Source organism: Parasteatoda tepidariorum, chromosome 12 (genome assembly GCF_982258835.1).
Source record: "Parasteatoda tepidariorum strain Cologne lab strain chromosome 12, Ptep-v5.0, whole genome shotgun sequence".
Lineage (NCBI taxonomy): Eukaryota > Metazoa > Arthropoda > Arachnida > Araneae > Theridiidae > Parasteatoda > Parasteatoda tepidariorum.
The window spans coordinates 37,197,797-37,223,569 of NC_141766.1; the positions used below are offsets into that span (position 1 = coordinate 37,197,797).

Here is a 25,773-nt window from a genome sequence, read left to right on the forward strand (position 1 = left end):
TCACGAACATTCAGCTTTGGGAAAATTTTTGGGTTGATTAAAAATTTGGAAGGAAAAACTATCCCTGCAGGAAAAAATCTTACCAAGGGAGGACTGCCTTGATGAATTCTTGATGAAATGTTGTGCTGCTTCATTCCTTTCTTGCCACTCATGCTTAGCAAGCTTTTTTTCTTAAGAGAAAGAATGAAGTCATTATATGCTATGTTAAATACAATAAAAGTAATTTTATACATAAATTTGCTTAGTTATTTTTTAGAATTCATCAAGTTTATGAGTAGCAAACTTTTTTTTCTAAAATGTTTTACAAGGAATTAATAAAACATAAAATGTGGGCTTACTTGTTAATGCAGCTTTTTCTGTGTACAGTGACTAATTTTAATCTTAAAATCAGATATGAGTTAAAAACAAACATCTACATTGTTTTGGTTTGTTTGATTCTCCTATATGCCTACTATATAAACTTGTCTTGTGGTTAAAAAAATCATATCAATTTAAATAATGAGTGAGTAAAAACAAAACATGTTAAGAAATATTTTGGGTATCACTATTTCGACAGTCTAGGGATGAGAAAAAGTAAAAAATGTTCTTGGAATACGAACAACCAAGTTTACCGTCATATATTTAATAATTAAATTAAGATCTGACAAAACTATTTTTTTTTAATATCTTTTTTTTACAATAAATTCTTAAATACACTGTGTCGATTAAAAATTATGTGCCTTAAAATTAAATATTTAACTCATTATAGAATGTTTAAAATTTTGACCAATTCACTGGTTAGACTCAAATTGTTTTGAGTCTAACCAGAGAATTGCTGCAGAGATTTCATATTTCAGTTATTGGTAGAGAACATTTTTTGCATCTTTCCATTTTTTAAAGACGTTTCTTAAAAGATGATTGTCATCTTGACCAAATTTTTCTTGTAACTAACCATTTTTCATGGATACTGAACGAAAAATGTTTGTCTTTCCTGCTATTGCGGAGCCTAACATTTTATCAAATAGGATCTATGTAAACATTGATGTTTCTGTTGTAGAAATCATTAAAAATGCAAGAGCAGGTGCACATTAAAAATGTTTCAAATTAAATCAAGCTATAAAAGAATTCAGTGACATCTACAGTGAAGAATTAGTTGTTGTATTTTTGGTTCGTTATAAAATTAGAAAAGGAAGAGAATGTCGCGTAGATATCTTTATCTAGAGAAGTAGAATATGTCCAATCTCACGAACATTCAGCTTTAGGAAAATTTTTAGGTTGATTAAAAATTTGGAATGAAAAACTATCCCTGAGGAAAAAGTCTTACCAAGGGAGGACTGCCATGAGGAACTCCTGATGAAGTGTTGTGCTGCTTCATTCCTTTCTTGCCACCCATGCTTAGCAAGCTTTTTTTCTTAAGAGAAAGAATGAAGTCATTATCTGTTATGTTAAATACAACAAAAATAACTTTATACATGAATGTGTTTATTTAACTGTTAGAATTCATTAAGTTTATGATTAGCAAACTTTCTCTCTAAAATGTTTTACTAGGAATTAATGAAACATAAAATTTGGGCTTACTTGTTAATGAAGCCTTGTCTGTGAACAGTGACTAATTTTTTATCTTAAAATCAGATATGAGTTTTACACAAACATCTACATCATTTTGGTTTGTTTGATTCTCCTACATGCCTACTATATAAACTTTGACTTATGGTAGAAAAATCAAGCTTCAGTGTAGGATAATTAAAGAAAACTTTTACATGACTATCAAGTTGGTTTCAATGATTTTTATTGTCTTTACTATTGTTGACCTACTGATGACCGATTTTGAAATTTTTTTTTCCACCCTTAGTTACAAATTTGGTATCCCCAAAGTGACCTTTTTTGTTTTCTCTCTTAATAGGATTTTATAAATAGTAAGGTAGTTATTATAGAACAAGACACATATGGTGGCAGATATTTTCACGACAAATTTATTCAATTAATAAATACAATCTTTAATGATTTAATGTGCTGGTGAAAGTTACTTTACAGGTCTCACGAAAAGTTTTCTGTTAGTGGTTTTACTTTAGAGCATTGAGTGTTAATGCTAAACCAACAGTATATTTATGAAATATATAGTAAAGTTGGTCAGAACTGATTATTGTTTGGACTGAAACATTTAGTTAGTACGATGTTTTCTGGACATTTAAGACAAAATTAATTTAACAATTTAAAATAAAATGAATATTTTTTCTCGTTTTATTCTAGATAAAGCTAAACCTAATAAAAACTATATTTAATCTTATAACATGGATTTTAAGCTCTGGAAGATTATAACTATTAGAGAATAAAATATATTTGCTTGTAAATTTGGATATATATTAGCAACATTTAAAAAAAAGGAAAATTTCTAAGTTTCATAAATTTAACAACAAATAGATTTAGAAAAGCCAGGAAATTAAACTATAGTATAACTTTGAAAATCTGTGATGCATCTTTCATTGTGTTGTTTTGACAGTTATCACAATACATCTTTACAGTGTTTTTAAAAAGTCAATTTTAAAAGTCAAAAGTCAATATTTAATAGAATATTATTAGAACATGTGAATTTCATACAACGCATTGCTAGTAATTTGTTTATGATGTGTTGAATGATTATATATCACATATTCATGCTGTTCGACATTTGTGCTTGCAGCTGTTTTTGGAAAAAATTTCCACATAACTTTACAGTTTCTGATAATATATAAAACAATATTACAATACACACTTTTTGAATCAGACATTCGAAGAATTACTTTCAAAGACAGCAATCCGCTTCAATCCAATTGATTTACTCTAAGTTTATGTGAACCTATCAATTAATTTTCGATTTTAATTATTATGATTGATATTTTTTAAAAAATTTCCATAAATCCTTAAAAATTATTTTAAAATTACAACTGACACATTGCAGTAATAATTTTTTTGACATGCTTACTTTAGAATAATGTCATAAATCCAGGTGGTTTTTGTCAATCCCCTTTTCATACATATGTTAAATAAAGGTTTTGAACTATTATCATATTATCAAATAAATCTTTTCTAACAAAATAATATTTATTAATAACAATTTAAAATAATAATAGCATTTAAAGCCTTAAGGCCTGGTTTCTTAACTCTTCTCTGGGCGTCAGCGGGAAGTTGACGTACTGATGACGCCAACAAAATACTGTTTTGTTAGCTCAGCGTGAGCAGTCGGTTCAACGCAGACATTATCTCGCATTGCGCATGCGTTAATAACGCAAACAAATATTTATTTTGAAATTGTGTTGATTAAGTAATTGTCGACCAGTGGTTTAGAGAAAAAAAAAGACTTTGAGCAAAAAAAAAAAAAAACACATTATAGCTCAGCTAAATGAAGAAGAGGAAGCTATGTTTAATGTTAAAATCAAAATCTTGGATGATTCCAATCCTCTGTTGGATGTTGTCTGCCATTGTTTCTGTCGTTAACGCTACGTTGTAATCCAACTGCAGTTGATTCGGACGTCAGTCATCAGTCAAGCTGAGCATTCGATGATGTATGCTGTCGAATTCACGAATTGACCAATCAGTGGTTAGCGCTCGCTTTAAGCCGAAGTTTTTTAATGCCGACCTGTCCTAAGTAACCAGGCCTTTAGTTAGTCTCGATTCTAACAATTAGAAAAATTTTTAACAAATTAATTTTATGTAAAGTTTATTCCTTCGTACGGTCAGCAGTTTAGAAATAAAAATCAACATGCTAAAATTTACTTTGAGTGATTTATTTCCACCAAGCAAGTTTTTAGAAGTTTTCTTAAGTCTTGCTTTGGACCTGACAGCTTTCTTCAATGATTTTCTTTTTTCGTCTAATAGCTTCTGTTTTCTTGCCTAACAAGATACAGAACTGCATGAATTAACATTACAAAAGAAATTTACATTATTTCCTAAGGAAAAAGGGTTATAAAAGCATAATACATAGATAAAAAGTATTTTATTAGTTAACAATAATTAAACTATTTAATCCATGTTAATTTTTTATGATTAATTCATGAAATAAAGACAAATGCATCTTAGGTAGAAAACAAAGTGGGCAATTTAGAATGGGAAATCATATAAAGAATTAGGACTAACAAAGGAATAAAAAGAATATGGTGTTTAGAAGGTTATGGTGATGCTTGAATGCAACAAGTCTACTCACTAGTGATAATAACATAATGACTTGGGCCTGATTTAAAGCAATTATAGCAAAGAATACCCTATCTACCAATATTGACAAGAAGTTGTAAATTACTAAGATGGCAAATGAGAAGACTACAAGTTCTTAATGAAACTTAACACATTTTGTTTAAAACTTAACACATTTTGGTTTAAAATGAAAACATAGTTTTAGTAGTAAAAAATTAAAAAACTTATTAAGCGTAAAAAAATTTGCTGAACTTATTTAAAATATAATTTTTTGTTCAATTTCAAAAGTGAACAATAATAAATTAGATATGGATATAATAAACATGACTTAACACCTAATTTTTCCAGTTATTTACTATATTTATTCAATAAATAAAATAAAACCAGCATATAAATAGATGAAAAAAATGATTATTTTGAAATTACTATTGATAATTCGAAGTTTGAATTAATTTTCACCTTTTTCTTCCTCATAGCATTGAAGGGATTTTGTTAGGGCATCCCGATAGTGGATTGGACTGAAGTGCCACTCTCTGGAATAGGTCTCCTCAAGTTTTGGCCTACGCTGATGACATTGATTGTAAGGTCAGAAAGGGACATCAAAGAGGCTTTTCGAGCTTTTGAAGCTGCTGCCACAAATATGGGCCTTTCTATTAATTAAGATAAGATGAAATTTATGGAATTTTCGTCCTCAACTGTAAACTACAGTGTGCCTTTACGTATTAATGATTCTACCTCTGTGAGGGTTAGCGAATTCAAATACCTTGACACTGTTGTTAATGATCAAAACATACTTAGAGCAGAAATCAATGATATAGTCAATGATAGAGATAAAATGGCTAAGAAGTGTTTCTCTGGACAGAGGAGGCAATTGAGATCGAGCCTTCTCAGTGGAAAAACAAAGCTAAAAGTCTATAAGTCACTCATACTTCCTGTACTGCTTTATGAAAACAAAACTTGGACCCTAATTTCAGATATACAGCAGTCACTGGACACCTTTGAAAGAAAGATTCTCAGAGCCATCTTTGGCGCAATTCAAGAAAGAGGTAGCTGGCGAACAAGATATAACTTCAAACTTTGCCGACTCTATAAGCAGCCTCAAATTGCACAAATAATCTGCAGTAATAGGCTGAGATGGCTGGGCCATCTAAGGAGAAGCCCTAAAAATAGTCCCATGGAAATCGTTACCTTTAAGAACCCTGAGGGATCATGTCCCAGAGGAGGACCCCCTACTAGAGGGCTCAACGACATCAAAAATGACCTAAAAACTTTAAAGAATAGAAATTGGAAGGGAGTTGCCATGGATAGAAAGCGCTGGTGTTTGTCAACTGTTGAGGCAGCCAAGACCTGCAAGGGGCTGTTGTGCTAACAAAGAAGAAGATCCCATAAATTTAATGGACACACAATTTTTATCAGCAGAGTTTTTAATATTTCTTTTTATAATCATGTTGTGGAAATGGAGTATCCTTTTTACACTTTTATTTTTTACCCTCAGAGGTTTTTCGTTCTCCCGAGATGTCATTCTTATAACTATGGTGGAAGACGTCACATCATTGATGCTGATGATGTAATGCCTACAACTCGGTTCAACTGGCACATTTGTGTTTTATCTTATCCCAGTCAGTTGAAATGATGATATTTAGGTTGTTGGTTGTTAATATTCACCTTTTTCGAAGGGTGCTGATGCAATGAGGTAATATATCTTATTGTTTTCGTGAATGTTTTCTGGGATATAATTTACGTTTATTTTTCTACACAATAAAAGAAGAGTTTATAACTTATTTGAAATAGTTGAATAAAATTCAAGCAAAATATTGTTCGACAAATATATATCATAATTTTAATTTCCACTCTCATTTTAATACTTGGATGGATTAAAAATAATATAGATGGAATAAAAAGTTATAAAACATTTATAACAAAACATATATATGCATTACATTAATTTCTAAGAATTTTATTGTATTAAACCAGTAAAGAAATTTAAACTCCTTCATGAACTATTTAACTATTCTTTAGCTTAGGTTAAAAATGATGCAGAGATCTATATACATATATAGAACTCTGTATATAAGTTATATATAACATACTATCTTTCAGAAAAAAGTTTTGTTTGATTCTAGTCATTCAAAGCTTTCATTATTGTATTATGTAAAAGTTAAAGCTGTCTAACTTGTAAGCTTTTCTTGTTGTCAGCAGTATTAGAGTTAAAGGAAACAGTTCAATTGTTAATACTAATTGCTTTCTTCCAATTAGTTTTTGCATTTCGTATTAACATCTCCAATTAAAATTTGTCATAAAATTTTTCAACGGACACATTTAATTTACATATAATTAACTAAAAAGAAACATGAAAAATATAACTTACCGCCCTGATCCTTGCTACTTTGTACAGTTCTAGGAAGGATTTTGTATACAGTAAACAACGCAGATGTTTCTCCAGGCAGAATTGTAGATTTGGCAAATTCAGAAAGAGATAAGGTTTGCTATCTGTTACCCCTATTCTCAAAAGAAAAATAAATTAAATTAACACTTAGGAATAACCGAGAAATGTAACAAAATAAATCTCTTGGTTTGAAAATTGAAAAACATGTTTTTTTTCTTAAATATGTGTGATTCAAACTGGTAAGATCCTAAGGCTAAATTCTTTAATAACTAGGGTACTTAGAACATGAGTTAGAAGTAAAGTGTCAGAAATATTATAGAATTAATTTGTTAACTTAAATAGTAATAGCTTAAGACAATATTGCCTGCTTTCAAGGTAAAATTTCTTAACATTCTTCTAAAAAAAGTTGTTTAATACTCCCATACAAGAAATTTATAATATTATAAACAGAAATATTAAAAATTCAATAGCCAGTTTGTTTATAATTCAATCTATTGCAATTAAAGAATATTCAAGTGGCGGTTGAAATTTAAAAACAGGAAACAAGAGAGCTATTATAATAAGCTTGTGGTGTAATCAACATACTAGGTTCAAGTACCAAAATTAGAGAGCTGGAAAACCGGTAAACTTCTATGACAGGCCTGAAGTATAATGAACTGAACTGAATTCAAAGTCGATGAAATGTATATATACCATTGTAAAAGTTTGTTCCCCCTCTCTTACGCTTTGATTTGCACTTTTTCTTATGTTCTACGACTTTGCTTATGATTTTGGATGCTTTTGATTTTGCTGTTAAAATGTTATTGAAATTCAAATTTCGCACTTCTCTACTTTCATCTTTGATGATTGATCTATTTAAAATGCTGAAAAAAACACAACCTATCTTACCAAAGATAAATGGTGATCCAGATATATGATTTGAACACGCAACCTTCTGATATGGATTCAGATCAGTATTCAAAGAAGACTTGAAAGGTTCCTGTTCTGAAATGGTTAATGGCACGGGTTCATGCTAACCGGGGCACTTTTTCAGTCCTTCCACAAAACCCATAGAAGAGCCTACTTTTATTAAACACTTGCAAGAGACAATGGAAAAGCTTACACTCGTTCTTGCTTCGGATCACTCCCGCCAAGCTTGTTTTGTGCATCCATTCATGTTTTCATTCCAAAAGATTAGTTTAAACCCCCATTAACCGCTCCATACGACGGAACTTTCCAGGTACTCTCACATCAAGGAAAAAATTTCATTTTAAAAATTTGATTCCTTATAGCGACAATTAGTATAAATAATCTCAAGCTTGCCTTTTTGGAAACATCCATTCCTTTGAATTCTTCAATAGCTGAATCTCAACTTCATTTGTTTACCAGAAGTGGCAGACGTGTTGAATTTAGAATTTCTTAGTTCCATACCTCCGGTATTTGGAGGGGGAGTTTCTGTGGTGTTACCAACATACTATGTTCAAGTAAATTAGTTATTGACCTGAAAACTTCTATGCCAGGAAAGAAGTACAACAAAATGAACTGAATTCAAAGTTGGTGAAATGTATATATACCATAGCAAAAGTTTGTTCTTTTTCCTTTGTTTTGCTTTGCACTTTTTTTTATGTTCTATATCTTTGATTATAATCCTGGATGCTTTTGATTTTGTTATTAAAGTTTAAATTTGGCACTTCTCCTTTTTTTATCTTTGACGATTGATCTATTTAAAATGCTGGATAAAATTCACGCAACCTATCTCCCCAAAACTGGTTGCATACAAATCTGATAAATGTTACTATCACAACATCTATGCATTACAATAGCGAATAATTCAGGATGCCTTAACATGTTATTATAGATAAAATTTAAATGAACAATATTTCCCAGGAACTTTATTTAAAATCAGGACTTTTACTGTGAGTTGCACAATTTTAATAAATTTGATCAGAAATCTTTGAAGTCTAAACTCTCATGCTGGAAAAAATTCACACAACCTATCTTATAAAATGCTGGATAAAATTCACGCAACCTATCTCACCAAAACAGGTTGCATACAAAACTGATAGATGTACAATCATATATCTATGCATTCCAATAGCAAATAATTCTGCCTGCCTTAATATGTTATTATAGATAAACATTTAAATTTACAATATTTTCAAGGAAGCTTATTTAAAATCACAACTTTTACCCTGAGTTGTGCAATTTTAATAAATTTGATCAGAAATCTTTAAACTTTTGTTTTGTGCTTGTGTAAAGCAGTAGTTAGTTGATACACATTGAACTATTTTAGGATCTTTAGTAACCTACTGCAAAATCAATTCCATTTTAAAAATTTCATTTATTAATAGTTTTGTTGGTACATAGTTAGCACATGAATAATCAATATCTGAAATAAAACACACATATCTATGGATAGTTATAGATATGTCTAGATCGTTTTACGGTTATTATTAGAAGAAAAAATGAGAAGGCATCTTATTTGAATTATGAACAAAAAACAAATTGCTTACCTTTTCGACGAACTCTTTTCGTCTTTGTAGATGGTTTACAATCTTTTTCCGTTGTTGAACACTGACCACTCTCTAAAAAGAAACTAATTTAATTTTTACTAATGTATAAGATATCATGGATAACTATTTATATCATAAATATTTCACTATTTGATTTATATGTATAGTGATACATATTTATAATGCAAATCTTGAAACCTGGGGCTTTGCGTTGCATTATGTACATAATTTAACATATCATAATACTTACCAATTAAATATAGCAATAATACATTGGTATACACTTAATAGAACCAAAACCTGACATGTTTATTTATCTGGGTTTGGTTCAGAGATTGCAAACTTAATGCAGTTTTTAGGATTGCCATATGTAGATCTTTTATTACGTATATAACTATACCATATGCTTAGTTTAACAAAGATAAATTTTCATTTATATATAAAATAATGATGCAGATAATAAGCATCTTATTTGAATTATGAACAAAAAACATTTTGCTTACTTTTTCGACTAACTTTTTTTATTTTAGTAGCTGGTATACAATCTTTTCCTGCTGTTGAACATTGACCACTCTCTAAAAATAAACCAATTTAATTTTTAATAATTTATAACATATCATGAATAAGTATTTATATCATGATAAGTATAGTATAATATCATGAATAAGTATTTCACTATTTGATTTACATGTATAGGGATAGGTATTTATAATGCAAACCTTGAAACCTAGGGCTTTGCGGTGCATTATATACATAATTTTACATATCATAATGCTTCCTTATAAAAAAACATGGCAATAATATACTGGTATACACTTAATAATAGAACCAAAAGCTGACACGTTTATGAATCTGTGTTTGCTTCAGAGATAACAAAGTTAATGCACTTTTTAGAATTGTGTTATGTAGATCTTCTATTGTGTATATAACTATAACTAGGGCCCTATAAATTATGCAGAATTTTTTTTAAAAATTACGCGGGTAGGATGCCGCGATTTTTAAAGATTATGCGGCAAGGATGCGGTGTCTTTTAAAAATTATGCATGCAGGTTGCGAATGACCTAGAAAACAATTAAAACTGAAAAAAAAAATCTCTTAAAATAGTTCAACTTTCTTTCCTGTTTTAATAAAAATTTTTTTCAATGAATACAGTCAAGATTTAAACTAAATTACCTTCTTATGTATTGTACATCCATTTTCTACATCAGAAAAGTTATTAAAGTTTATTAAAATGGAGAGAAGTTAGTCCAGAAGCTGCGTTTTCTTTCAAACTCTGTCTTTGTTTTGTAAAAATTTGGCCGTAGCAGGATACAACTCTTTCACAATCTACTGAATTAGGAAGCACTCAGAGCACTTGTGTTGCTTTTTTTGTAAGTTCTGGAAATCTCTCTGAGACTACCTCTGAATTCCAGAATCTAATTAAGTCCTGGTTTGAACATTCTTTTACATATTCTTTGCAAGCAGCATACTCTAGTTTTATATCATGACCACTCTTTCCTGGAGTATTCCTGAATGCATCCTCCTCTTCAATATTGAGGTTGACTATTTGTTCTGGAACAAAAACTCGAGCAGCTTTCATGAAGTTGAATGCAGGTTGACTAAACTTGGGCCCGCGTTTTTTGAATACGTCTAGTTCTGGAGAGTAGTAAGTATTCAACTTTGCAATTGTTTTGTTAAACACTTCTTGAAGAATTACGTTGCGTGAATCTTTTCGTGAGTATGATGCCTGAGAATTACATCGAAGTTTAGACCGCAGATCAACAGAAAAAGCGTTTCTTCAGCAACTTCTTGGAGCTAGCATTGGTCTAAGTTTTTCACAAAGCTCTAAAAAATTTGTTTATTTACGTGATAAAGAGAAATAAAACGTTTATCTCTCATATAAAGAGAAGGAAATCTTTCAGGTATTATTTCTCGCTTAGGAACTCGATTAATTTCCTCTTGAACAAGAGCGAAAGCTAATAAATTGCTGAGCGCCATGTTTAAAATTATAAACAAATCCCTTGATTCCCTCTTGGAACGACGATTCTAGGTGCCGGAGACTGGTTGGAATGAAACCGATTCCAAATACAGTCAAGAAACTCTTTCCAAGGTGTTTGTGGTGGGGAAAAATAATTCCCGTTGGAACGTGACGTCATTCCCAGATGGAATTTCATTCCATGCAGCTCATAGTAGGGTTCCTGACCAAAAAGATTCTTGGAATTGAAAGAAGATATATTGCAATTGAAAAAAAACTCTTAAGGAGAAATTTATCTGGTAAACGAATACATTTTGCTGGAAAAAAAAATTATACAGATATGCTGCGATTACGCGGAAAATTGTAAATTATGCGGGTTTCCGCATAATTTATAGGGCCCTAACTATGACATATGCTTAGTTTAACAAATATGAATTTTCATTTAAATATAAAATAATGATGTGGATAATGAGCATCTTATTTGAATTATGAACAAGAAACATTTTGCTTACTTTTTCGACTAACTTTTTTTTTTTTAGTAGCTGGTATACAATCTTTTTTTGTTGTTGAATATTGACCACTCTCTAAAAATAAACCAAATTAATTTTTAATAATGCAAAGATAACATGAATAAGTATTTATATGATGATAAGTAGAATATTTATATCGTAAGTATAGTATAATATCATGAATAAGTGAAATACTAATCATGAATACATATTTCACTATTTGATTTACATGTATAGAGATAGATATAATATACTGGTATACACTTAAAAATAGAACCAAAAGCTGACCCGTTTATTAATCTGGGTTTGTTTCAGAGATTGCAAAGTTAATGCAGTTTTTAGAATTGCTTTATGTAGACCTTCTATTGTGTATATAACTATACTAAATGCTTAGTTTAACAAATATGAATTTTCATTTAAATAAAAAATATTGATGTAAATAATAAGCATCTAATTTGAATAATGAACAAAAAACATTCTGCTTACCTTTTAGACGAACTTTTTTTATTTTAGTAGCTGGTATACAATCTTTTCTTGTTGTTGAACATTGACCACTCACTAAAAATAAACCAATTTAAGTTTCAGTAATGTATAAGATATCATGGATAAGTAATTATTTCATGATAAGTATAGTATTTATATCATGATAAGTATAGTATAATATCATCAATAAGTGAAATACTAATCATGAATAAGTATTTCACTATTTGATTTATATGTAAAGTGATAGATATTTATAATGCAAACCTTGAAACCTGGGGCTTTGCGATGTATAATATACAGTGAAACCCCGATTTTACGTTTTCGGTTGAACTAGCGATAAAAAATGCTCGAAGCGGAATAACGTAAAATCAGGATTAGGAAAAATCTATGCATATTTTTAAAAATTGACATCTAGCAGTTAAATTAATGGAAAAAATGAGTAATCTTTACTTCCTTTTTGTTTTTAGCTACAATTTCATCTACAGCTCGTTCAATACTAAAAATTTTTTGCAAATTTGCTTCATGCACATTTGCAAGTAAAAATTGTTTTAGAGTTTTCATGCTTTGTATCGCTTGATCAGCTGTTGGCCCGTCTTCTGTTATTTCATCTTCATCGTCCTCAGCACTATCGTCGGAATCGGGCATTAAATCACTTATGGAAGGGATTTCTGAAGCAATGAGATCTGTGTCACAGTTGATGTATGCATCATTGACTTCCGAAAGATCCTCAACTTCAGACAGGCTACCTTCTTCTTCTTTCAAAACAACAGCGCCCTCCTTCTCCAATATTGAAAATCCTGCTTTATTGAATCCATTGATAATGCACCTTTGGTCGACACTGTCCCAAGCTGAAGATATCAAATTAAGAGCCTCAAGAACATTAATTTTTGCCTTAGAAGCATCCTGAAAGTTACCAGAATCAAGAAACATTAGAGATTTTCTAACCAGTTGCTTCTGGTAACTCTCTTTCAATGATCGGATAATTCAAAAATCCAGTGGTTAATGTTTGCTCATACAATTGGCTGGAAAAAACTCTTATTTGCACGTTTTTTAATTTAAGGTTTAAATGTGCTGGGCATTGGTCTAGGAATAAAATTATGTTGTGCTTTTGAAAATGCATTTTCTTATCCAGTTTTCGAAGAAAATTTTAAAATAATGCTTGCGTCATCTATGCTTTTTTGTTTGAAGCGTAATCGGTAGGAAAACTCTTGATATTTTTGATGCACCGTGGTTTATCTGCTCTACAGATCACAAGAAGCATTAACTTTTGGCTTCCATTGGCATTTGCTCAGAGCAAAACAGTCAAGCGCATTTTTGAAAGCTTTCCTCCATGGCAATTTTCACCTTTAATTGTCAAAGCCTTGTTCGGCAATAGGTGGAAAAACAATCCCGTCTCGTCGGCATTAAATATGTCACTTAGATTATAGCCCTTTAATAAATTTGGCAGAGTTTCTTCTTTCCTCTGTTGTACAGTTGTCATATCCACACTATCGGATTCGTCACAGATAGATTTGAAGCATAAATTGTTCCTATTTTTTAATTGATCGATCCAGCTATTTGATGCACTGCAGCCAAGGGCGCCGGCAGAATAATATAAAAGGAGGTGCAACCCTCTAACAACTACCCCCCCCCCCAAAAAAAATTTATAATTTTTTTTAAATATTTTGTTGTTACATTCTGTTTTGTTATTACATATACTTTGATCTGTTAATTTAAAAAAGTACGAATTTCTTGTACTTGCAAATTTTCCACAGGAAACTGTATTGATGGCGCTGGCATAGCTACTGACTTTGAAAGACAAATAACTACAAACAGTAGTTTTGTAAAGTAACGTGTTTGCGCACGCTTAACATTGGTATTTATTGAGTTGATGAAATTTTACAGTTTTGAGAAGTCAGTTTGTGTAATACACCTTTGTTAAACTAAATAACTAATAGAAAATACTTATATTTTATTGAATGAAATTTAAAAATATAGCTTAGATATCTGCCAAGTTAGTGCATGCTCAGTGTGCATAAGAAAAGAATCAAAGATGACTCAGAATTCATTGAAAAAAGTTATAAACAGATCTGGACAGCAAACAAGATGATTACAGTTCTTGTTTGAATAAGCAATTTTTTAATTGTTATGCATCAATAATAACTTAATTATTTGTTTTTCAATAAAAATATGTTTAATAAAAATTTTTATAGCACAATTGTTTTTCTGTATCTCTTTAATTGTTTAAAATAAAAGCCAGGGAGGTGCAAGTGCACCCCGCTGCCGGCGCCCTTGACTGCAGCTCTGGAGTTTAAGCCTTTCAGCAATTTCAACGCCATTTCTCTCAGGTGGATCCATTTATCTGCTGCTTTGGCTTCCTTGAACCAGTTCATTAAAATTTTTTCTAACTCATCATACGGATATGTTTCAGGTTTTTTTCTCTTCTTGGCATATTTTCCAAGTTTTTCAGCGTTTAGTTCTACTGAAGCTTCTTGCTTTAAAATCGTTTGCATAGTTGAATAAGCAATGCCTAAAGATTTAGCAAGATCAACTTTACTGCCATGAAATTTTTTAGCTTTTTCAAGGATCTCAGCCTTTTTGGCCAGAGATAAGCATTTTCGTTTCAACGTCATCTTTCGAGAAAAGAACACAATGATTGAGGTTTTTAAAATGAGAAAAAATGCAATAGCTTTCAAACTGAAGCAAATCCGACTGAAAATCTCATTTGGTATGCTAGCACGGAAAAATGAGTAATATCATTTCTCCTGAGGGAGAACTGAAGAAACGACCACACCTCTCTAATCAAAGTGACTTATTTTCGTATCGCAAATAAACAGTGTCAGTAAGATGTTTGGGGTACACACGAAACTCGATCATTATTGACAGTTGTCGCTCTAATCCCCCCTCTTTCTCTTTTGCTGATAGGTAGCAGAGAATAGAAGGCGTAGATGTCATACTTCCATCACTTGTGGTTTTGGGGTTCCAGTGAATTGCGTCTTCCCCCACCGATACTGACAGAGAGGAAACTTCACCACCCGCCTATTGACAAATGGACAAAACGGAACAGAAAGAATGCAAGAATTGCTCCTTACAGCTGAAAAACAAGTTTCTCTTGTTCAAAAAACTAGAAAAAAGTTTGTGTGAGTATTGTAGAATGAAAAAATCATTTTGATCTGTTTGTAGCAAAACGCATCAAGTGGGATTTTCATAAAAGGTGCAACGCAAAATCCGGGATTTTTTAACATTATCGGTATAGGCAATTTTCATGGATCAGCAGAAAATGACATAACAAGCGGGATAGCATACGATATGGACAACATAATATCGGGTTTCCACTGTACATAATTTCAAATATCATAAAACTTCCTTATAAAAAATCATCACAATAATATACTGGTATACACTTAATATAGCGGTAGCGCTTCGCGCTGTCGTGCCACAGGTCCTTGGTTCGATCCTTGGGCCGGGCAAGGCCGACTCAGCCTTTCATCCCTTCAGTGGGTCGATAAAATGAGTACCAAGCATGCTTGGGAACTAACACTGGGGGTTCCGCGTTCGGCTGACCACCTGACCGGAACATATGCTCCCGCACCCCAGAGCCCAAGGTCAAGAAAACTGAGATGGGCACAGTCGGCCTTGGCCCTCTTAATGGGCTGTCGCGCCACTGAGTTAGTTAGTTATACACTTAATAACAGAACCAAAAGCTGACAAGTTTATGAATCGGGGTTTGCTTCAGAGACTGCAAAGTTAATGCAGTTCTTAGAATTGTGTTAGGTAGATCTTCTACTGTATATAAAACAATACCATATGCTTAGTTTAACAAATAAAAATAATGATGTAGATAATAAGCATCCTATTTGCATTATGAAAAAAAATATTTTGCTTACCTTTTTGACTAGTTTTTTTCATTTTAGTTGCTGGTATACAATCCTTTCTTGCTGCTGAACATTGACCACTCTCTAAAAATAAACCAATTTAATTTTTAGCACTGTATAAGATGTCATGAAAAAGTGTTTATATCATGATAACTACAATATATTTATATGATAAGTATAGCATAATATCATGAATAATTGAAATACTAATCATGAATAAGTATTTCACTATTTGATTTACATGTATAATGATAGATATTTATAATGATAAATATAATTATAATGCAAACCTTGAAACCTGGGGCTCTGCGGTGCGTTATATACATAATTTTGCACATCATAAAACTTCCTTTTAAAAAAACATGGCAATAATATACTGCATACACTTAATAATGGAAACAAAAGCTGACATGTTCATGAATCTGGGTTTGCTTCATAGATTGCAAAATTAAAGTCGTTTTTAAAATTGCCTTATGCAGATCTTCGATTGTGTATCTAACTATACCATACGCTTAGTTAAACAAATAACAATTTTCATTTAAAAAAAAATAATTCTGCAGATAATAAGCATCTTATCCGAATTATGAAGGAAGAACATTTTGCTAACCTTTTAGACGAACTTTTTTTATTTTAGCAGCTGGTATACAATCTTTTCTTGTTGTTGAGCATTGACCACTCTCTAAAAATAAACCAATTTAATTTTTAACAATGCATAAGATATCATGAATAGGAATTTATATCATGAAAAGTATAATATTTATATCATAAGTATAGTATAATATCATGAATAAGTGAATATTAATCATGAATAAGTATTTAACTATTTCATTTATATGTATAGTTATAGATATTTAAAATGCAAACCTTAAAACCTGGGTCTAGGCATTGTGTTACATACATAATTTTACATATCATAAATTTACCCATTAAACATGGCAATAAAATTTCGGTATAAACTTAATAGAAATGGGGCAAAATGGACAACATAATATCTGGGTTCCATTGTACATAATTTCAAATATCATAAAACTTCCTAAAAAAATCATGGCAAAAATATACTGGTACACACTTAATAACAGAACCAAAAGCTGACATGTTTATGAATCTGGGTTTGCTTCAGAGATTGCAAAGTTAATGCAGTTCATAGAATAGTGTTATGTAGATCTTCTACTGTATATAAAACAATACCATATGCTTTGTTCCTTACCTTTTTGACTAACTTTTTTCATTTTAGTAGCTGGTATACAATCCTTTCTTGTTGTTGAACCACTCTCTAAAAATAAACCAATTTAATTTTTAACAATGTATAAGATATCATGAAAAAGTGTTTATATCAAGATAACTATAATATTTATATCATAAGTATAGTATAATATCATGAATAATTGAAATACTAATCATGAATAAGTATTTCACTATTTGATTTACATGCATAATGATAGATATTTATAATGATAAATATAATTATAATGCAAACCTTGAAAATTGGGGCTTTGCGGTGAGTTATATACATAATTTTACATATCATAAAACTTCCTTTTAAAAAAACATGACAATAATATACTGGAATACACTTCATAATAGAATAAAAAGCTGACATGTTTATGAATCTGGGTTTGCTTCATAGATTGCAAAGTTAAAGTCGTTTTTAAAATTGCCTTATGTAGATCTTCTATTGTGTATATAACTATACCATATGCTTAGTTTATAAAATATCAATTTTCATTTAAATAAAAAATAATTCTGTAGATAATAAGCATCTTATCCGAATTATGAAGAAAGAATATTTCGCTAACCTTTCAGAGTAACTTTTTTAATTTTAGCAGCTGGTATGCAATCTTTTCTTGTTGTTGACCATTGACCATTCTCTAAAAATAAACCAATTTAATTTTTAACAATGCATAATATATCATGAATAGGTATTTATATCATGGAAGTATAATATTTATATCATAAGTACAGAAAAATACTTAGATCATAAGTAGAGTATAATATTTAGATCATAAGTATAGTATGATAACATGAATGAGTGAAATACTAATCATGAATAAGTATTTCACTATTTGATTTATATGTATAGTGATAGATATTTATAATGGAAACCTTAAAACCTGGGGCTTTCCATTGTGTTACATACATAATTTTACAAATCATAAATCTTACCCATTAAACATGGCAATAATATTTTGGTATACACTTAATAGAACCAAAAGCTGACATGTTTAATTATCTGCGTTTGCTTCAGAGATTGCAAAGTTAATGCAGTTCTTAGAATTGCTTTATGTAGCTCTTCTATTGCGTATATAACTATACCATATGCTTAGTTTAACAAATATGAATTTTCATTTAAATAAAAAATAATGATGTAGGCAATAAGCATCTTATTTGAATTATGAACAAAAAACATTTTGCTAACCTTTTTGACAGGCTTTTTTCATTTTAGTAGCTGGTATACAATCCTTTCTTGGTGTTGCACATTGACCACTCTCTAAAAATAAACAAATTTAATTTTTAATAATATATAAGATGTCATGAAAAAGTATTTATATCACGATAAGTATGGTATAATATCATGAATAATTTAAATACTAATCATGAATAAGTATTTCATTATTTGATTTATATGTATAGTGATATTTCTAATGCTAGATATTTATAATGCAAACCTTGAAACCTGGGGCTTAGTGGTGTATTATGTACATTATTTTACATATCATAAAACTTCCTTATAAAAAATCATGGCAATAATATACTGGTATGCACTTCATAATACAAGGGTCTGTCAAGGCTTTATTGAGAAGTACCTGTTTTGTGAAAATTTAAACATATATGGTGAAAAATTAAAAAATATATTAAAATCAAAATATATAGTAAAAATATAGTAAAAACATGGATTTATTGTTTCTTAAGGGATAAAAAAATAAAACTTTAAGAAAAAGTATAATGTGAAACTACCATTCATCCTAAAAATGAATTTCTGAAGGTACCGCTAAACATTAGTAAATTCGGCCTGGACAGATCCCTGTAATATAACCAAAAGCTGACATGTTTATGAATCTGGGTTTGCTTCAGAGATTGCAAAGATAATGCAGTTTTTAGAATTGCCTTATGCAGATTTTTACTGTATATAAGACAATACCATATGCTTAGTTTAACAAAAAAAAAAAATATTGATGTAGATAATACGCATCCCACTTGAATTATGAACAAAAAACATTTTGCTTACCTTTTTGACTAACTTTTTTCACTTTAGTAGGTGGTATACAATCTTTGCTTGTTGTTGAACATTGACCACTCTCTAAAAATAAACCAATTTAATTTTAATAATGCATAAGATATCGTGAAGAGGTATTTATATCATGAAAAGTATAATATTTATATCATAACTATAGTATAATATTTATATCATAAGTATAGTGCAATATCATGAATAAGTGAAATACTAATCATGAATAAGTCTTTCATTATTTGATTTATATGCATAGTGATAGATATTTATAATGCAAACCATAAAACCTGTGGCTTTGCGTTGTGTTATGTACATAATTTTACATATATTATAAATCTTACCCATTAAAACATGGCAATAATATTTTGCTAAACACTTAATGGAACCAAAAGCTGACATGTTTATTAATCTGGGTTTGCTTCAGAGATTGCAAAGTTAATGCAGTTTTTAGAATTGTGTTATGTAGATTTTCTACTGTATATAAAACAATACCATATGCTTAGTTTAACAAATAAAAAATAATGATGTAGATAATAAGCATCCGATTTGCATTATGAACAAAAAACATTTTGCTTACCTTTTTGACTAACTTTTTTCATTTTAGTAGCTGGTATACAATCCTTTCTTGTTGTTGAACCACTCTCTAAAAATAAACCAATTTAATTTTTAACAATGTATAAGATATCGTGAAAAAGCGTTTATATCATGATAACTACAATATTTATATCATAAGTATAGTGTAATATCAAGAATAATTGAAATACTAATCATGAATAAGTATTTCACTATTTGAATTACATGTAATAATGATAGATATTTATAATGATAAATGTAATTATAATGCAAACCTTTAAAACTGGGGCTTTGCGGTGAGTTATATACATAATTTTACATATCATAAAACTTCCTTTTAAAAAAACATGGCAATAATATACTGGTATACACTTAATAATAGAACAAAAAGCTGACATGTTTATGAATCTGGGTTTGCTTCATAGATAGCAAAGCTAAAGTCGTTTTTAAAATTGCCTTATGTAGATCTTCTATTGTGTATATAACTATACCATATGCTTAGTTTAACAAATATCAATTTTCATTTAAATAAAAAATAATTCTGTAGATAATAAGCATCTTATCTGAATTATAAAGAAAGAACATTTCGCTTACCTTTTAGAGTAACTTTTTTTATTTTAGCAGCTGGTATGCAATCTTTTCTTGTTGTTGACCATTGACCACTCTCTAAAAATAAACCAATTTAATTTTTAACAATGCATAATATATCATGAATAGGTATTTATATCATGAAAAGTATAATATTTATATCATAAGCATAGTATAATATTTAGATCATAAGTAGAGTATAATATTTAGATCATAAGTATAGTATAATAACATGAATGAGTGAAATACTAATCATGAATAAGTATTTCACTATTTGATTTATATGTATAGTGATAGATATTTATAATGGAAACCTTAAAACCCAGGGCTTTGCATCGTGTTACGCACAAATTTTCACAAATCGTAAATCTTACCCATCAAACATGGCAATAATTTTTTGGTATACACTTAACCCTCCTGGTGTCAAGCCTTTTATATCACGGGCATGATTTCTATATGAAAAGCGGCTTGCCCGTGCATGCACGGGTTCACGTTCTAGCTCTGGAGAGGCGATCACGTCTTTTTCCGAACTAGAATATTTCCTTCCCCCTCAACCTCCTACTGCTCACAAATTGAGAGGCGTATAAGCTGTCATCGTAAATCACTCACTGTTGGGATAGAATATTTCTGTTTGAATAGATGTGAATAGTTTGTGCTCTTTTTCATGTTTGAACCCCAATCAACCAAAAACTTACCTTTAAAAAACAGATTACATTTTTATTTTCTCCAACACTTTTGAAAGACTGAATTTTTTAAAAAAAATATTTATTGCTTAATTTATTATACTAAATCTTTGAATAAATAAAATCGTTTCGTACTTTTAAATTTCAATTAATTTTCGAAAAAGCATTTTTCATTTTAGAGTAAATTGCAGGACATTATTTCTTGTCTAAATACAGGTGCAATATTTAAATGAATTTTTAATATTACTAATTTTCCATAGTATTTAACTAATTTATTCAAATTAGATAATTTTTTTAAGTATGATGTTGCTTACAAAAAAATTAAAAAAATTTTTATCTGGCAAATGAAGTTAACTCTTAAAACACTCTCTCCTCTTTCTGTAATGTTGAAAACTTTCTCGGCATTTTTCTAAAAATCCCATCACTCAAAACACTAGTTTTATTTGTACTTTAGTTTAATGAATTTTCATGGATAGAGAAAAAATCGAAATTCTTTTCATTAGTAAATACATTTCTCATACATGTGAATATATAAATGCAGCATATTTCAGTATTGATAAATAAGTTTAATAATAAACTCAAATTTCCTTAATAAATAATAATAAAAAAATGTACAAGCTGTTAAAACTCCTAATAACTAAGTGAGTTATAATAAACTAAGTATTTTTTTCAAGTCCACAAAATAAATGTAAATATTTAATTCCACTCAAATACATTTTAAATATACATACATTTAGATATACATTTTAAAGAAAATGATTTTTTTTAAAAGTATAACTGATTATATTTAAAATATTTAAGTAATCGTTGTGAAAATTCCAGTAACTAAAATAAAATATTAAAATTATTGCACATTTTATATATTTTAATTGTTGGAACACTTGCAAACAAGATTTTTTTTCTTTCAAAAATATGTTTTGTTTTTAATTAAATTCATCATTAATTTGATTCAAAGTACAATTTTTCAACAATATCATTCGAAATCCAAATAAAAGTGTGTGTAAACTCAAGGGTGTAAGCTCGAGTTGTGTTGTAATTATTATGTTTGTAAATATTCAGGAAACCTGGAAAGTAATGACGCTTCAGCGCATTGAATATTCGATAGTCTTAAAAATCCCTTTTTTTACGATCCAGAATTGAAGGGTTGTTGATAAGGAGGGTGAATACATTTTTGATTAAAAATAAAATCTTGGTAACAAATATCAAGTGCATCGAAATGACATTACTTTCAGATCTCCCTAATATTTCATGAATTTAAAAGTTGTTCAATCCAGATGGGCGGAAACAACCAACGTAAGTATTACAGTACTGACATTCGTACTAAAATATGCATCGATTGATTGCCTGAAATCTAAAGTAGATGATTACATGATGTTTTTGTTAAGTTATTAAAATAGTTTTCAGAAGTTTAATTTAAAATGGGGGTACGCAAAGCGATAAACAAACCCTTATTGTGATGTAAATATAATCTAGACAATACTTATCATACTAGTTATCATAGTAGCGTCCATACGAGTTATCATACAGTTTTATCTAAAGGGCACGTTTTCTTTTCTGTTCATGGTCAAAAATACTGTAAAAGGTGATCTAAAAAAATGGGCGTATAGTACTAGAAGTGTATTGCAGAAGTTAGAGAAATGCGAAATGTAGAGAAGATTTGTCACTATATTTTCTGCAGTTAAAAAACTTAAAATAAGAGCTTAAATAAACTTAAAATGAAAAATAAGAATAAAAGTAAGCTAGAATTAAAAATAAAACATAAATGAACTTAAATAAAGTACACGACAATTCTGCGAACTTAACAAGTAAAATAATCGTAGTAATGGATAAAATTTATAATTAAAGGTCACGGAAAATACAATTCAATAACACTCTGCAACAGAATATCCATTTTACTTCATCAGTAATCTTTCGAAGCATTTTGTATGCAGAATTTACTTTTGGAATAAAAATTAACTCGCGACTTGAATAAAAAGTTCTAAAAATATTTGGCAACTAAAATGGAAGGCATTACGTTATTTTGATTCTTTGGAATTGTATATTTTTGAATTTATAAATGACGTTATAAACGAATTTATAAAACATAATTCAGCAAATCATATGTTTAAAAAAAAGCGATAGCAAGTTTTTGTGCCCAGCCACAATCTCAATTTCATTCATAATCCACAACATTCATAAATATATTGCTATTTATGATAAATACAATATTTTTAAAATATTACTCTTATGAATAGTAAATATGACTATTAAGGGATACAAGTTTTATTATTCTAAATATATTTTACCACATATAAATTAAAATCACAGATAACATAACTTAATGTTAGTTTTCTTAAGAATAATTTTCTTTTAAAAAAATTTTTAAATTTAATTTTTTTAGAAAATAAAAAGTTGTTATGACCTTTAACTTATTGATATTTGACCGAAGTAATGCAGAAAATTTTACTTTCCTTATTTCAAAAATTTTTTCTGCTTATGTTACATACGTTCTTTGATTTTTTACTGCTAAACTGCTATTCCCAATATATGCTATTTCCAATTTAAAAAAATTTTTTTTTTTAATTTTTTTTAAAAAGCATTTTTTATGTTATTTTATTGCTATGCAAAAGGTGAGCATAATCATAATACCTTTTCTTATGTCAAAGCATTTTTATGTCATAATCATTAGTTTTAATTCTTGTCAGTTTGTTTCGATGAAGAAGAAACGCAGAACAACGTTTTTTTACTAACAAATAGAGAGAAAAAGAGATGAAGTCCTTTTAACAAATTTTTCACGAGCTATATTATATAAGTCGAAAAAAAATTATTGTTGTTTGTTATTTACCATTGCGTTTATTAGTTGCCATTTTTTACTAGTGTGGAAGAACTGATTCCGTGGAGCAACATGGTGCAAAGAGATGAATTTAAAAATAAAAAAAAATTCGATATTAAATATTTTAAACCAATACTACCGAAAATTTTGTATAACCACGTTTATTTTTGCATATTTAAATTCTGTTACTTCCACATGATTTTTTTTTCCAAATATATATCATTGCATGATCGATATTGTTAAAATCATTACTTTGAATATAAAATCATTACTATGAATATCAATCATCACTTTAAAATCATTACTCTGTTTGGCCGATAGCTTGCGGGTGTATAAAAAATCAAACGTGGACTGTAAACTATTTATTTTGCGGGTGCGCTGGTAGCGCTGCAGAGCGTGTATGCTCTTTTGTTGTTTCACATCAACTGGCTCTTGGCTGATAACAATGACGCCAAGAAGCCAACGGGCGTAGCAACATACCGGCTTCAACATACCGGGCCACCTTGAAACATAGTTTCAAAATTTGCACATAAATTGACAAAAAACAGAATTAAACTATACATCTAATAAAAAGATAATTATAAAAAACTAATGCAACATACATAAAATTTAAATATATATAATTATAAACAGATGTATAGATTCCTTGGTATAAACCGGATAACTAACACAAAACAAAAGAAAAGTCTAAAATAAAATAAAGAAAGTTAATCAGTCAATAGGTAAAACTGACAGTTTGTGAATGGGTCTTTTATAAGTTCCAGTCTCAGTTTTGACACAGACCACTCTTACCTTAGCATCAGCACTAGGAAAAACTTCTTGTATACGCCCTAATTTCCACTTCAAAGGTGGAATATTGTCCTCTTTAATGAGAACTAAATCGTTAATTTTCAAATTAGGCTGTTCTCGCAACCATTTGGGGCGCTGCTGTAAGCTGGAAATATACTCGTTAACCCATCTTTTCCAAAAATTCTGGAAAAGTTTTTGAGTCAACTGCCAACGTTTTAATGGGGATATGTTTTCGCTTAGAAGGTTCTCTTCTGGTATAGAGGAAAGAGCGGTTCCCACAAGGAAATGTCCTGGGGTAAGTGCTGAAAGCTCAGCGGGATCGTCCGATACTGGACACAAAGGACGAGAGTTCAAGCAGGATTCAATTTGTGCAGTAAGAGTTAAAAACTCTTCAAGGGTCAATTTATGATCACCTATTGTTCTTTTCAAATGCGATTTTGCGGATTTCACAGCAGCTTCCCAAATTCCTCCAAAGTGAGGTGCTGAAGGTGGGTTAAAGTGCCATTTAATTTGCTCATCGGCAAAATACTGATGGATGGATTCTTCTTTTTGAAGAGATTTAACTACTCGATTAATTTCCTTATTTGCAGCAACAAAATTTGAACCACAGTCTGAAAATAATTCATTTGGTTTTCCTCTTCGCGCAACAAATCTTTTTAGAGCTGCAATAAATGATTCAGCGGTTAAATTTCCAACAACTTCGATGTGCACCGCCTTTGTCGCGAAACACACAAATATACAAATGTACATTTTAACTGATCTAACTCCACGTCCAGATCGCGGTTTCACAAAAAAAGGACCTGCATAATCCAGACCAGTCTTGGAAAATACTCTAGAAGGCGTTACTCTTGAAGGTGGTAATTGAGCCATTATCTGTGTCGCGGTTTTTTCTTTTAATCGAAAGCATTTTATGCATTTCCAGATTTGCTTTTTTATAACTGATCTAGCATTTACTATCCAAAATTCTTTGCGAATAACTGATAATAGTAAAAGTGCTCCAGCATGCAAGAAGGATTCATGATAATGAATTATAATTAGATTAGTTAAGTGATGTTTTTTCGGTAGGAGAATAGGATGTTTTCTTTCATTCGATAATTGTGTATTTTCTAACCTACCGTCAACACTGATAAGGCCCTCTTCATCCAAAAACGGATTCAAGGAGAGGATCTTACTACTCGAAGAAATTGGTTTGCTATTTTTTAGCTGGTGATATTCGTTTGGAAATTCTTGTTTTTGTACTATTTTGACCAAAACGTTTCTAGCTAGTTTTATCTC

General features: G+C 29.9%; 1 protein-coding gene across 21 annotated transcripts in view; it reads right to left on the reverse strand.

Annotated features, from left to right (window-relative positions):
- The window catches only part of LOC107437513 (uncharacterized), a 171,602-nt gene that overhangs the window by 49,043 nt on the left and 96,786 nt on the right, over positions 1 to 25,773 (reverse strand). For 17 of the 21 annotated variants that reach the window (XR_015430729.1, XM_087155689.1, XM_087155690.1 and 14 more), the window contains 16 exons: positions 20,221 to 20,292; positions 19,631 to 19,696; positions 19,051 to 19,122; positions 18,241 to 18,312; positions 17,621 to 17,692; positions 17,032 to 17,097; positions 16,432 to 16,503; positions 15,837 to 15,908; positions 11,974 to 12,045; positions 11,491 to 11,562; positions 9,528 to 9,599; positions 9,025 to 9,096; positions 6,515 to 6,645; positions 3,733 to 3,849; positions 1,304 to 1,390; positions 84 to 170 (listed from right to left, as the gene is read on the reverse strand). Coding sequence is in view for 20 of the 21 variants with exons in the window: in XM_087155689.1 (XP_087011815.1) it covers positions 84 to 170; positions 1,304 to 1,390; positions 3,733 to 3,849; positions 6,515 to 6,645; positions 9,025 to 9,096; positions 9,528 to 9,599; positions 11,491 to 11,562; positions 11,974 to 12,045; positions 15,837 to 15,908; positions 16,432 to 16,503; positions 17,032 to 17,097; positions 17,621 to 17,692; positions 18,241 to 18,312; positions 19,051 to 19,122; positions 19,631 to 19,696; positions 20,221 to 20,292 (1,274 nt within the window). In the remaining variant the exon portion in view is untranslated. The remainder of the gene's footprint in view (positions 1 to 83; positions 171 to 1,303; positions 1,391 to 3,732; positions 3,850 to 6,514; positions 6,646 to 9,024; positions 9,097 to 9,527; positions 9,600 to 11,490; positions 11,563 to 11,973; positions 12,046 to 15,836; positions 15,909 to 16,431; positions 16,504 to 17,031; positions 17,098 to 17,620; positions 17,693 to 18,240; positions 18,313 to 19,050; positions 19,123 to 19,630; positions 19,697 to 20,220; positions 20,293 to 25,773) is intronic. The other 4 variants (XM_087155673.1, XM_087155680.1, XM_087155682.1 and 1 more) reach the window with 4 other exon arrangements.